Genomic DNA, 14911 nt, shown 5'->3' with positions numbered 1-14911 from the left:
CATACTTAGAATTCTGGAATGATATACACCAAGATATTAATAGTGGTTATCTTTCCTCTTCCTACCCTTTGTAATACCTGAGATTTTTATCAGAAATATACACTATTCTTATAAACAGTCTTAGACAAGTCCATTCCCTATAGAAAAACAGGATGAAAGAATCGATACACAGGAATGAATAAAGCAGAGTCCTAAAAGATAGGGAAAGAGGAGAGTCAAATTACGAATGTTCCTTGTTTTATCGCAAACACACCGCTACAAGAAATTGAACTATTACTCTGAGCAAGACAGAAGCCACTGAAGGGTTTTTCATAGGAGAGTAGCATGATCTGATTTATATTTTATTTTATTTTATTTATTTATTTTTTTTAATTTATATTTTAGAAGAATCATTCTCGCTACTGTATTGAGCTTATATTAGAAGAAGTGACAAGGGTGAGAAATGGGAAGGCTATTTCTATAGTCATCCAGGTGACACAAAATGGTGTCTTGGACCTGCTCAGTAACGGTGGGGGTAATGACAAAAGGTCAGATTCTGGATATATTTTTATATTTCAAGTAAAGCTGAGATAATTTACTGATGGATTAGGTTTGCAGTGTGAGACAGAGATCATTCCAGGATGAGTCTAATGTTTTTGGCTTGAACAACTGCAAGAATGGGATCATCATTTTCTAAGATAAGGCAAGTGGAAAGACAAAAGTTGATTTGGGTTATATTACATTCAAGATGTCTTTTAGATACCCAGGTATAGTGCTGAATTGGCAATTGGACACACATTCATTTCTTTTTGCTGTGAACAGGTTGTCTACTTACATCTTTTCCAATAAGATCTCTCTGGTTCTCAATGACACCCCAAGGAGGGATTCCAACTGTCCAGATTTTTCTCAAGGACTGGAAGGAATGGGCTTTCAGGGCATCCCCAACGTGTTTGGACACGCCTATGAGCAATCAGTTTAGAGATGAAACTTTAACACAAAAATCATGCAAAACACCGTGACTGCTAGAAAGAGACAAATGGGCAGAAATATGTAAAGGGCTATTCTTAGGGAAAGTTACTGGCACAGTGGAATGAATTTCTGATATCTTTGCTTCCTCTACTCTCTTTAAACACCTCTTTCTCCTCTCTGACCTCTTTACCTGAAAAATTCTCCTCTCCCTTTGGGCAATTTTTGCTTACAACCTCAGTTCTGCCCCTATTTTTGACTGACCAGAAAGTCCTCAAGGCCAACATGAATGCTCTATTTTGTTTTTCCTCTAACCTTCTCTACTGCCCCAACAAAACATCCTGTGGATATGCCCCTTGCTTCATTGAAGTAAATTAATTTAATAGCTTTATATACATAAACATTCCAAAACTAATGCATTCCTATTTGCCCTTTTGGAATTAATAATAGCAACAATAATAATAATAGCCAGCACTGACCAAACTCTTACAATGCACAAGTAGCTTTTTAAAGGGTTTTACATGTATTTACACTTTAAGTAGAAACTTTAACTTTATTTAATCCATTGTACAGACAAGAATTGAGTAATGAGGTGAAGCTGATGGTCCAGATGTCCCACCCTGAGCATGCGGATGCCAAGGGTTTGTGGTTGAATGGGATCAGACCCTGATTATTGTTTAAGAAAGCTTCAAGTAGGTCTCATTTCTTATTTCTTTTGTTTATATTAAGTATTTCAATAGTTTTCACACTATTATATATGTTCCTTAATTGGTCCTAACCTAAAATGTTAAAAAAAAAAACCTCACAAAAAAGTGGTAAGTGAAATAAAGCATGTGTTGTTTAAAAGGGAAACCACAGCCCAAAATGGAATCACTTAAGCAAAGTTATCAAATTGGGGCTTAATACCTAACCTAACCTAACTGCAGTTCCAACCTCCCCCAGAATGCAGTCTTAATCACTCAATTAGAAATTTTCTGATCAGCACCAAGGAGAGATAATCTATCACAAGGCTCTCCCCATCCACAAAGGAAGATGATTAGACCCCCTGTCATTCCCCTTAAGGGAAGGTGATCTTGCCTGGAACAATCCTCCCTTTTCTTTTGCTAATAACTTCCTTGCCCCACCCTCCTTCCTATAAAGGCCTTCCATTTTGTACAACTTCTCTTTACTTACTATATGGAATGCTGCCTAATTCATGAATTGCTTAATAAAGCCAATTATATCTTCAAATTTTCTCAGCTGTATTTTTGCTATTGACTTGACCCTAGCGAGTTTAGTTCACACCCAAGCCCACACTGTCCATACTTGCATGGATTCCATGTCCTTTCAAACCTCACCATAGTCTAAAATTCATGAAAAGACTATTTTCTTTGCCAGAAGTTTACTCAAAGTTGTATTAAAATAGCATGTTTTAACAATGATAAAAACACATTCCAGGAAAGTCTATGATTCTTCTGGGGTTTTTTCTAGTTACTATGCTTTTCATCTTTCTCATGCCACCATGTCTCCTGGGAGCACTGTAGAGCAGAGATTAGGTGCCATACTGCCTGATTGAGTTAAAAGAGGGAATTTAAAAAAACGAAAGAATCTGAGGCAGGGAGTGCACTTTACCAGTATTAATGCCTTCCGTTATTATCCATGCTCCTGTTGTCTCTGCAGCTTTGACCAAACCTTGGCTGAAGATCTCTTTAAGTTTGGAGGGCATCTTGAAGTTCTGGATGCCCCCATGGACAGAGATCACCAGCTTTGGCAATTCCATCTTCCACTCTTTCAACATTAAATGTAACAGATGATCCAACTTGGTATCATAAGAAGTCCTAATATACTGGAAGATATGCATATACACATGTACATAAAATAGGAAAAACTATATGCCAGTAACAATGAGCACACAGCAGGGCAGCTGAAATAGCCAAAACTTAAAAGGAAGTGTCTGAGATTTCTTTAAAAGTTCATCTTTGTATAATGGAAACATTTACTTTGAAAGGATCCCACACCCCCTGTAAGTTCCTTCTGGGAATTACAAGTCACGGTAGGAAGGCTTCCTCTGGCTTTCAGGGTTGGCCCACCAATGTTCTCTAGAAGGTCTGAGATGAGGCAGGAATACTTCAAACTGGCAAAAAGCGCTACTTCAAGAAACCCATTTAAAAGAAAAAATGCTTTTAGAAATAGGTAAAATGGGTTTTTTTCATACATCCTATGACTTAATTTACTTGACTATTCATGTATTTCCACAATTTAAATTATAATCCAGAAGCATGTATATTTATTTTACTGTAAATTTTACATTCTAACCAGTCCCTTTATATACAATTATCCCTCCAAAAACATCTTTTTCTAAAACAAATACTTTTCACAAGAGTCATATTTTTAGTAATTGTAACCAAAAGAAGAGAGAAATTCTAATCAGCAGGTTAGACTGGAATCATTTTGTGTTCTTCCTAAGATCATAGCTGGCTCTCTTTTTCCAACAGATGCAGCCACATTCAGACTGTTAAAATCATATTGAGATGAGTTTGCGAGCCTCAAGCATAGCCAAACAACACTAAGATTAAGTCAGCTTTGCCTGGATAAGGGTTATAAGAAACCATGAATTAGAAAACCAAAAAGAATCACAGGCGCTGCTCTTCAGACATATGCAGAGAGAATTATTGCCTTATCTTCCAGAATGTGATAGTGACTTAAAAAAATTGTCTGTTCATCTTTGAAATTCTTAAAACACAATCATAAATGTTACTAAAATGTTACTTTAATTACTAAAATTACTAAATGTTAGAATTCCTGAACATTGAGTTGGTACAGTCATCACAGTAGGTATTAGAACCTAAAGATGATCAGGATTCACTTGGTCAGTGAGAGAAATGAGTTGCTATGGCTTTCCTACATATTCAGGTAGGAGGGGAAAAAATAAAAGTTGACCTTTGTGAAATGGTCTGTGTTGCTCTGCATGGTGAACAAAGGCAGGAGGCAGCTCTGATGTGGCTCACCTAGTTCACCTCTTTCTCCTGGGTGCCTCTTTCTTTCATCTAGAAGCCTTCTACTCCTAGCAGATACTCTGAGATTTCAGATAAACAACCTTGATCAACTAAATGATCAGTACTAATCTTTTCTTCCAAAGGCCAACCCAAAATGGTGCTAAAGGTTAATGACTTTCTTTCCCCCACCCCCTCCTTTATAACTAACTCAGGCAGATTCTTAACTGGCCTGAATTCTCCTCAAATCCTTTGTAGAATGAGGTGGGAGGGATAAAACCAGGTATGGGAAAGCAGAGGGAGATAAGTAACCAACTCTCACAGCTCCTCTCACCGTAAACATGAAGAACAATTCTGGGCTTAAATATAAAGGGATAGTTTCTTCTCTTCTGAGAAACCAAGTAAAATGCACTCAGGTACTCAGGATGTAATGGCAATCTAACGCTAAGTATAAAACCTATTAGTGATCAGGAGATCTGTTGAACCATATTTTCTGTTCTATATGCACCATATTCTCCCTTGGCCTTCCCACAAGCCCAAAGTGTTCTTACCAAACACCTCACTCACCTTTCTGATCTCAGCTTAGGGGTCCCTACTTTCAGATGGCTTCCTTCACACAAACACACACACACACACACACACACACACACACACACACACACACACATTGCCCCAGAAAAACAGGAGTTACCCTTTCCATTTTCTTGAAGAACCCTGTATGTCCATCCAGAGCATTCCCTGCCCCTGCCTCCACCTGTAGTAAGTGTATATTTATTTTCTGTTTCCCTCACTAGACTGTAAGCAATGTTAATACATGGAATGTATGCTCTTTGGGACACAGCAAAGTATGAGCACCTCATAAATATTTGTCAAATGGATGAAACAATGAGGAAATGAAGATGATTACAAATAAAAATAAAAGCAAAAGGAAGAAGACTAAAGCTAAAGGGGAAGATTACATACAGGGTTCTAGAAGAGTTGCTTCCAAAAAGGATCACAGAGAAGAATAAAGGCAATTTTCTCACCAGCTAAAGAAAACATCTATGCACAAAGCTAAATGCAAGAGGATTAAGAATTGGAAATGTATATTATGGTAAAACTATATTATGAAACTTGATTATGACTACATTATTAAGAACTGTTGTTTCAAATCCATCCAACTGATGGTCACCCTCCAAGGTAAAGCTGATTTGAGGCTTTCCTGAGGTGGACACACCCTGCAGTTTCTCCAGGGAAATCTGCCTCTAAAAATGCAGCAGGTGATCAACAAGCTCAAGAAAAAACTTCTGCAAGATAGCTGACCTGTCTGTACTATGCAAATTACATGAAACATTATCATATTAGGGACAGGAGAAAAATTGGCCTAGAAAACCTAATTCCTGCATTCCCTCTCACAAGGACACAGCAGGCATGAACAGCCACAAGTTACTAGTAATTGGTATGGCCATGCTTCAGCTAAAACCATCTCTTTGGCAGTAACTTTTCTCCATTCCTTAAGAAAAGGGCAGCCCTTTGGCAACTGTCTCAACTTCTCCTACAGAGAAGGCATAAGCTTGCTAAAGGACATCAAATTAAGAGCTGGCCACACCACACCTGCGAAACGTACAAAGTCTCTCAGACAGAAAGGAAAGAGAAGGGTCAGGTTCCAGTCATCTGATCATCTACACTTGGAGATACAATTTGGAGAAACATTTGGAGGTTATCTTCTGTTAAAAACTAGCAAAAATAAAAAATAAATAAAAAAAAACTAGCAAAAATAATGTGAGCTATTAGCAAACCTTGGAGTGGTGGGTATGCTCTCCATCTTGAAAATTAATAGTGCCAAACGTATCTGTCGGGCTTTTCGTCGTGTGCTTTTCAACAGACCATTGCTCATTTTCATTATCATTGGCAGTTGAGATGGTCCAGGAATAATCTAGCCCATGATGGTCTCCAATCAATCGACCACAGTGACACCTTAAAGATGGGATGAAAACCAGTTTCAGAATAGAAAACTAACAATGTCAAAATAGAAAATAGCTGTAATGTTTCTACATTTCTTAGGGTAATATATAAATGATATATGAACAAATTTTTAGAACTTCACATTAAGATTTATATTAGATTTATATCACTAGGATTATCTTCTGAGTTTATCATTTTTTAAAGAATTTATTTATGTCTTTATGTATTTATGCATTTATGCATTTATTTAACAGAGAGAGTGCACAAGTAGGCACAGTGGCAGGGAGAGAGAGAAGCAGGCTCCCTGCAGAGCAAGAAGCTCAATGTAGGGCTTAGTCCCATGACCCCAAGATCATGACCCGATGTCAAAGGCCCACGCCCATCTGACTGAGCACCCAAGTGCCCCATCATTTGAGTTCAGAAACACCCTCAAGTGGTTCTCTCCCTTAGCTGCATGTTAAAATCATTTAGGGAATATTTTTTAAAACACTATTATTTAAATATAAATATTTAAAAGTAGAGTGTTATTCACAGTAGCCAAGTGTCCATTGACAGATGAATGGATAAACAAAATGTGGCATATACATATAATGGAATATTATTCAGCCTTAAAAAGGGAGTAGTCCTGTGATATGCTACAATATGGGTAAACCTTGAAGATATTATGCTAAATGAAATAAGCCAGTCATGAAACAAGTGCTGTATGATTACAATTATATGAGGTATATACAGTAGTTAAATCCTTGGAGACAGACGGTAGAAGAGTGGTTGCTAAGGGCTGGGAGGAGTGGCCAATGGGAGTTATTGTTTAATTGTCACAGTTTTATTTTTGCAAGATGAAAAAGTTCTGAAGATGAGCTGCACCACAACGGAAATATGTCTAACATTACTGAATGATACACTTAAAATGGTTAAGATGGTAAAAAAATCAAATTGTACAGTTTAAACATGTGCGTTTTTTTTGTCAGTTATATCTCAACAAAGCTGTTAAGAAAAAACTAAAAATCTCTAACATGCAATAAACACTTAAGGAGAGCCAGAAAATGTCTTCATATAAAACATAATATGCACATCAAAAGGAAAGAATATTCATCAATGCAAAAAAGATTTAACTTCAGAGCTATATGCAAACAGAATTAACATAAGAGTCATAAATGAGGCTTGATTATAAATATAAATAAATAATAAATTAATATATGTGATATAATTACAAAAGAAGGAAAATTCAATAAATATTCTTGCAAATAATTAAAAGTTTTAAAAACTATCAGATACAAAGACATTATTTCCACTATGTAACAAAATAAACTAAGCAATTAAAAGGTTAAATCTTTTTGAAGCCAGAACTATATAAAAACTAACAAGACATAGTAATAATCATATTGGTGAAAGGACAATAAACTCATGTTTCGTGAATTAGAAAAAATCAGAAGGAAAAATTAAAATTTGAGCATATGGAACTTTAAAACTTGTAGCAATGAAAAACTACACATCTGCAGACCAAGGAAATTATTTGCATCAAATACATTAGATCATATACCTATTATATACAAAGAGGAAATTCAGTTTTATAAGTGATTCAGGGTTTTTGTGTGTGTATATGTGAAAAGCAACATAAAAACACATAGAGGTTATGAGGTTCAGATAAGCAAGGAAACAGGATGACAACAAGAAATCAGAGGATCATTTTAGAATTCTATATAGAGGGGCTTTAAAAAAAAGATTTTATTTATTTATTCATGAAAGACACAGAAAGAGGCAGAGACATAGGCAGAGGGAGAAGCAGGCTCCTCGCGGGGAGCCTGATGTGAGACTCGATCCCAGGACCACGGGATCACTCCCTAAGCCAAAAGCAGATGCTCAACCTCTGAGTCACCCAGGCTCAGGCATCACTAGAGGGGCTCTTGAACCAAAGAGTAGCGAAATAATCTCAAATGTACACAATATACAAAATAGGAATCTGCTAGAGAGAAATGTATCACTTAGTCATCTTTCAGAATGAAGATCAGTCTTCAAAATGGAAAAACATTTATTCACAAACTGAATGATGCATTTCACTGTGGCCTTTTCTAAACAGAACATGAATGGAGGCAACCATAATTCATACTTGATGAGATAAATAACTAACCTTCCACATGACTGTTCTTCAGTCTGAACCCACTTTAAGTATTTTTCTAGCTAATCCATTTGATCTGAGTTAACATAGTTTTATTCCAGTTTCTACCAGGTCATTTCATTAAGTTATGGCACAATGATCCCATAGAATAAACCAATTACCCCCCCCCAATTTTTTTTTTTAAATTTCCATGTCCAGGGACGCCTGGGTGGCTCAGCAGTTGAGCCAGGGGACAACGTGGGACAACAGTGAGCACAGGGGACAATGTGGACTTGTGGTTGGCACCCAAAGTGCAAGAAGGAAAGGTAGTCTTGTAGGACTGAGCTCTTAACCTATAGCATCTGCTACTATATACCCAGAGATTTAGTTAATTACCTGGCAGTATTGGAGAAACACACACATACACATCAAAACTGCTGTCAGAATTAGAGCTTGACATGAGCGAATATCACTCTCAAATCATAGATCAAATACAATGCTGTATGTGAACAAACCATCTTAATTATCCAATTAAAATATAAGGGCACCTGGGTGGCTTAGTTAAATGTTCAGCTCATGATTTCAGTCAGGTCATGACTCAGGGTTGTAAGATTGAGCCCCATGTTGGGCTCCACACTGAGCATGGAGCCTGCTTAAAATTCTCTCTCCCTCTCCCTCTGCCCCACTGTCTGCCACCCTCTCCCAGTCTCACTCTCTTGCTCTCTCTCTCTCTCTCTCAAAAAAAAAAAAATTTAAAAGACAAATAAAATATAACAAGGTCAAATGAACATGTAATGCTATACAAGTATTTCAACTGGTAGAAGTTCTTGCTAAAGGCCCTTGCCACTTACATGTCTCAGTAAATCAAGTAATCTATCTATTGCATTCAAATAATTGTTCTCCTTCAAAAAAAAAAAAATCCCACATTTCTGTTTTAAAACTTCCTTTGGAAAGGTAAATAGGATGCACCAATAAAGTCCCTACATTGAATCCATTCAAGATGTGAGAAAACTGTCCCAAAAAATTTTAATCAGAGTGTCTAAATATTAAAAGAAATTTTATTTGTCTGTCTTACCTGATTAAATTATGGCAGACCTGGCATCCTGTAGTACATCTAAATTAAAAACACAAAACCTCTGTTAGGTAAATGATATATTGAAAGCATATTTAATGTTTATACCATAAATATCTATTATTTTCCCTGGTCTAAAAATCAGGGTTTGCTGAGTACTCATAGATCATTCCCCAAATATTTCTCCAATATGTCATTTCCCAAATATAATTACACTGCAGCAACCATGACCTAATTAACAGAATGCTGAATTTGGAACCTAAATACCTGGATTGAAATCTCATTGATTTAACAATTTCTCTAAGCACTGGTTTTCACATCTGAAAGTAATATCTGGCCTAAAGGGCTATTAAGAGGATTACCTGAGATGATGTGTGTAATGTGTCTTACAGTGGTACATTGCAGTATATATAATAATGGTGACTATCATGGTCATTATACTATGTCATTATACCATGAAGATAAGAGAATCTTAGAATTCTGAGAATAAAGAAAAAACATTTATATATTTATAAATATATAATATATAAACACACAATTATATAAATATGGGTATATAATGATATATTATTTATGCATTGTATATGAATTTTATATAATTTATATATAATTATTAATAACTATTGTATATTTATATGTTTATATACAAATCATTTTAAAACCATAAAACATCAAATCAAAAGACAGTTGGTATGATTATAAGTATTATCCTCATTAATCTTTCTTTTTATGATTCAAAAGAAACTTCTGAAGTTGGGGGATCGTTGTGATCATCAAAGATCATATTTTAGGTATAAAGAAGTTTTAACTAGAAGAGAATACTAGTTAAAACAATTAAAGAAAAGAGTATTCACAGAATTAGGGTTCAGAAACAAATACTTGGGCCTTTCACTTCTTCCGGTCCTAGCCCTTTGGGATTGTCTTTTCTCAGAAGCTTCATTTCAACAACAAATTCAAAATAAGGAAAAAGATATTGTAATCAAGTCTATCCAATTAGTTTCTTATTAGAAACTACAAAAATTATCAGCAAAGGATCAACTTTATCTAAATTTAAAAACATGAACTACTACCTTTTTTTGTTCACCATCAGGAAGAAAACTTCATAAAAGCTACAGTTTTGAGATTCTTACTGAGATCTCAGAAAAAGGCTGGCATAGGAAGATCCATAATCATCCATTCATTTTTTTTCACAATCCCATAAAACTAGAGACTGCTTTTTTCCATGAAATAAGTAGATCTTGGACCATTTCGTAACATGGAATTATAATCATTGATATTCTTCTTGAGTCTGTGGGCTAATGGCCTATAGGTTATCAGATTTTATCAGGTTCAAGATGATTATAAAGATGACTTTCCTTTTACAGAAGCAGAAGGAGCTGCCTGAGCTCAGCCAGCCATTGTAACCACCATCACATTAAAAGAGATCATAAAAGATGAAGGGAAAAAACAAGTTTATCTTGCCATTCTGTAAACATATTATAAATGGGTAAAATGAGAACTTCCAATCATGGAGCTTACAAACCCCAGGTAATTCACTGAGGGTGGGGCTAGTAAATATTTAACAAAGGCAAGAAACACTGTTTTAGTCATCCCCAAAGAACAAGAATTTCAGTGGCCTCACCATGCTACCCTTCATTAGCTTACAACTGTGACTTCTAAACTTTAAATCAATATAAGACCAAATGCTAAAAAAAAAAAAAAAAATCTAAAAATAGAGCAGTCCTCCTAATTAAAATACTGCTCTTCTATTTTTCCTTTCCTTTTAATTTCTACTCTCCAAGGGCAATGCCACCCAATCTTAATTTCATGAACCCAATTACCCTGAGGAATTTTCCATAGCCTTTTATTCTCCTATCTTTCACTGGCTGCTGTTTTGAACTTTGTTCCAAGAGTAGAACTTCCAAAGAGTTCTCAGCAACTGAGAGCAGTCAAACTCAGATCATTCCATTCTGCTGTCCATTATCAGCTCAAGCGAAAAAGCCTTTGGGGAAAACATGGACTGTCCACATAATCTGAGCACAGTGTCCTGAAATATCCAAAATTGTCTCTATTGTCACTGTTTTCCATAAACGCTTGAGTTGGCAGTAAGGAACAATCCACAATATTTTGAATATGCGATGTTCAGAAGTTGCAGAGAATGGAGTGGTAGAATGGATGCAGCACTAGATATTTCTCCAATTTCTTTTTTAATTAAGTTTTTAAATTTTAATCCCAGTATAGTTAACATACATCATATTAGCTTCAGGTGTACAATATAATTATTCAACAATTCTGTACAGTGCTCAGTGCCATCATGACAAGAGTACTCTTAATCCCCTTTACCTGTGTCACCCATCCCCTGCCCACCTCCGCTCTGGTAACCACCTGTGTGTTCTCTATAGTTAAGAATCTGTTTCTTGGTTTGTCTCACTCTCATTTTTTTTTCCTTTGCTCATTTGTTTTGTTTCTTAAATTTGACATATGAGTGAAATCACATGGTATTTGTCTTTCTCTGACTTATTTTACTTAGCATAATACTCCCTAATTTCTATTCTCCCACTAAGAGAAACAGGAGCATTAAAGAAATGAAATCTACCACACTAGTAACAGTGGCTCCATCAGGGTGATGTCATTATGATAAATTTTTTCTTCTTTATACTTCATTAGATCATTCAACAGATGTTTTTCAGGAGCCCACTATGCAGCAGTCACTGTCCAAGGCACCGGGGTTAGAGTAAGGTACGAAACTGACAAGATTCTTGATCTTAGCAGGTTGTCTACAATAATCGTATTATTTTTATAAAGACAAAGAAAGAAATATTAAAAATAAATAAGTGCTAGGGGGCCTGGGTGTCTCAGTTGGTTGGGTATCTGCCCTTGGCTCAGGTCATGATCTCGGATTCCTGGGATGGAGCCCTGGGTCCAATGGGATCCCTGCTCAGCAGAAGAATCTGCTTCTCTCTCTCTCTCTCCCTCTGCCCCTTCCCCCTGCTCATGATCTCTCTCTCTCTCTCAAATAAAAAGATCTTAAATAAAAATAAAAGTAAATAAATGCTAATATCACAGATATTATTAAATCCTCTAGACAAATCACCTCTAAGTTTCTATAAACAGTCCTCAAAATGAAAAATATAATTAAAAATTGTACCTGTGAGGGTCTTTTGAGCTAGGTATGATTTTGTTACATTCTCTCTTGTTGAACACTCCTTCAATCCAGGATTTCTGGGACTGAAGAAAAAGCGTCGTTATTTTTATATTATAATTGAGAAAGCAATGTAACCACAGTAGTTCAGGTAGGCAAAATATATTTAAATATCATGGAGATGAATTAAAATGCCAAGACGAACCCCCAAATAGGCTAAGCATTTATTGACTTCTATCACAGACAACATAGACACAAATAAGCCAAATGTGAACACAAAAATATTCACAAAGTTAATAGATCCATAATCTTATTTTCAGCAAAATGTCCATAAATGTATGAAACTCTAGGAAGGAAGTAATGTCATAACTAAAGCATTCCCTTAATTCTGCTAAAAGTCACCTTAAAATCTTTACCATAGTCCTACTGAGTGAATTTCAAGCTCTCAAAGTTCAAAATTCTACCTCATAAAGTACCACATAGGCTAAGATTTCATGGAAGCTAGAACCTCAGCAAGATTCTGTGAAAGGATTTTAATCTAAAATGGACCTGGAGGATATAAAAAGTAGAATCTTACACATGTACCCTCAGAGGAACAGAACTTAAAAACTGAAACACTGATTTCCTACAGAAGACTGAGACTTACCTCTTGATCAATGAATATCTGCCAAGAATCTTTCCCCATCCTCAAGCCAATGAATTCACAGCTGTACTTTCCCCTCTTTGCACACCTTGCCCATAATTATAAGCCACCCCGGGGCCTTCAATGGACTCACGTTGTAGCTTGCTACAGTGTTTTCCTGAATTGCAATTCTTTTGTTCCTCTGGAATAAATTCGATCTCTGGTCATTAGGGCTTGCCCCAGTTTACCTCCTTAAGACAATCTGATACACATTCTGTAAGCATGGCTTATGATGGATCGTGCTGCTTCGATTTGCACAACCTACAGCCATGCCTGAACCCAGGTGGGACATTGGTACTTGCTCATCCTCTTAATAAATCCTCTCCCACTGTACAAAACTCAAGTCACAGCCAAGCTCTTCCATGAGCTGTAGTAAGTCCAGAAGCAGAGGACACTGGATCTACAACAGGCCCCAACTGTTGGGTTTGGGCTTCTCCTAATATGAAAACATTTTAGCTCTGTATGGTATGAAAATATAAGTACAGATATAACTTGATAAACACACATATTACAGCAGTGACCAAGGGGTGGTGAACAGGAATCTATAAAGGGACTTTTGCAAACCCCATGTTAGTGCAGTTCCCATCTCACTCTGACACCTATTCTCATCCTAGAGTTGCAGGAAATGCACTGCACCAGACAATGGATTACAAATCCAGCTGTGCAGCCTCATTATCATGCTGTCTGCTGGTCCCAGATGTTCAGGACGTGCCACCCTAAAACATGCTGCTTTGGTGTATAGTTTATTTTGAGCCGTAGGCTCTTGAAAAACAGCAAATGCAGTGAGAGGCTTTCTCTGAACTCTCTTTATCTGTCTAAAGACAGATCTTCCAAAAGGAATTCAATTGTCATAAATCCCTGGGAATTTCATTAACCGGAAAGGATTGACTCTTATCTCAAGAGAAGGGAGTAGAAGTCAACACCACACCCAGACAAACCTTGTCACAAACTATCATATCTCCCATCTTTTCTTCTAAGAGCCCATTCATCTTTTCTAAAAATCATTTGCTCTCTTCTAAATTGCTGGCTATGTCCCCCGACATTCCCCCTATTAAGATGGTATGTAAATTCCCGAATATCACCACTTTGGGGATATTTACATTTGTTTTCCTGTGATATTGCCATGACCATAATATTAAAAAATGAATATTTATATCCTTTCTTCTGTTAGTTTATTTCACAGACCCAGCCATCAAACTTAAGAGAGCAGAGGAAAAGTTTTCTTCTCCCACAATTAAAAACGAGGCATTTATAGAATCCTCTCTGGATACTTTAATGTTAAACTCATAGATTTTGTTCAATATTCACCAACCCTAAATATAAGTGTTGACTGCTGAATAGAACCACATATAACCAGAATCCAGATGTTGTTAAGCAAAAAGGAAGCTTAGGGGCAGGGGTGGCATTAACTGATGGGTTCCTGTGCATTTTGACCATATCTAACAAGGAAAACTTCCCAAATCAAGCTCAGATCATCTTATAATCATTCTACCTCTCATCCCTTTTGCATAGTCAGTAGCTTTTTAAAAGACATTTGCTAAATTGTCACTAAAAACATACAAACTTGAAAAGTTCAGAGTCACAGAACTTGGAATGAACTAAACAAAGTGAACTCAAAATCTACTTATTACAAGAAATGACATAATCTTTTCGAATCAGTAAGCCCTGTCCCTTCTTCAAAAACCAACAATTTCATTTACTCACCCTGCAAACATTTATTAAGTACCTAATTTTTGCAAAGCGCTGAGAAAAGTGCCAAAGGGAATTGGTATGGTCTCAAAGGGCTCTTCATTCTGAATTCACTCAACCGATATATTTTATAGGTCTCCTTGCTACATGCTGGGAATTCTATGGCAGGCAAGACAAGGTTTTTTTCCTCTGCTGGAACTTGGAATAAAAAGAAGGAAACAGATAATGAAATGATATCATTTCACTTCCATGTGCACCAATCAACTATTCAAATGAGCTCCAGAAAGGGTCCCTAAGACAGGAGCCTCAATCCACAAATTAAGCAGGCTGTGCTGCCATTCATTTCTTTACAAGACTAGATGTCTGACTGGTAGGACTACTTGAGCAAATT

At 36.4% G+C, this 14911-nt stretch overlaps 1 protein-coding gene across 4 annotated transcripts in view; it reads right to left on the bottom strand.

The window, feature by feature from the left end:
• The window catches only part of TRPM6 (transient receptor potential cation channel subfamily M member 6), a 154779-nt gene that overhangs the window by 91629 nt on the left and 48239 nt on the right, over positions 1 to 14911 (bottom strand). For all 4 annotated transcript variants that reach the window (XM_077906685.1, XM_077906673.1, XM_077906666.1 and 1 more), the window contains exons 2-6: positions 12156 to 12235; positions 9032 to 9070; positions 5696 to 5873; positions 2557 to 2770; positions 815 to 939 (exon numbers count right to left, since the gene is read on the bottom strand). In XM_077906685.1, coding sequence (XP_077762811.1) covers positions 815 to 939; positions 2557 to 2770; positions 5696 to 5873; positions 9032 to 9070; positions 12156 to 12235 — 636 coding nt within the window. The remainder of the gene's footprint in view (positions 1 to 814; positions 940 to 2556; positions 2771 to 5695; positions 5874 to 9031; positions 9071 to 12155; positions 12236 to 14911) is intronic.

The sequence above is a fragment of the Canis aureus genome, chromosome 1 (genome assembly GCF_053574225.1).
Source record: "Canis aureus isolate CA01 chromosome 1, VMU_Caureus_v.1.0, whole genome shotgun sequence".
NCBI classification, from domain to species: domain Eukaryota; kingdom Metazoa; phylum Chordata; class Mammalia; order Carnivora; family Canidae; genus Canis; species Canis aureus.
Note: the sequence above shows the minus strand (reverse complement) of the source record. Positions and strands in the feature narration are given on the sequence as shown.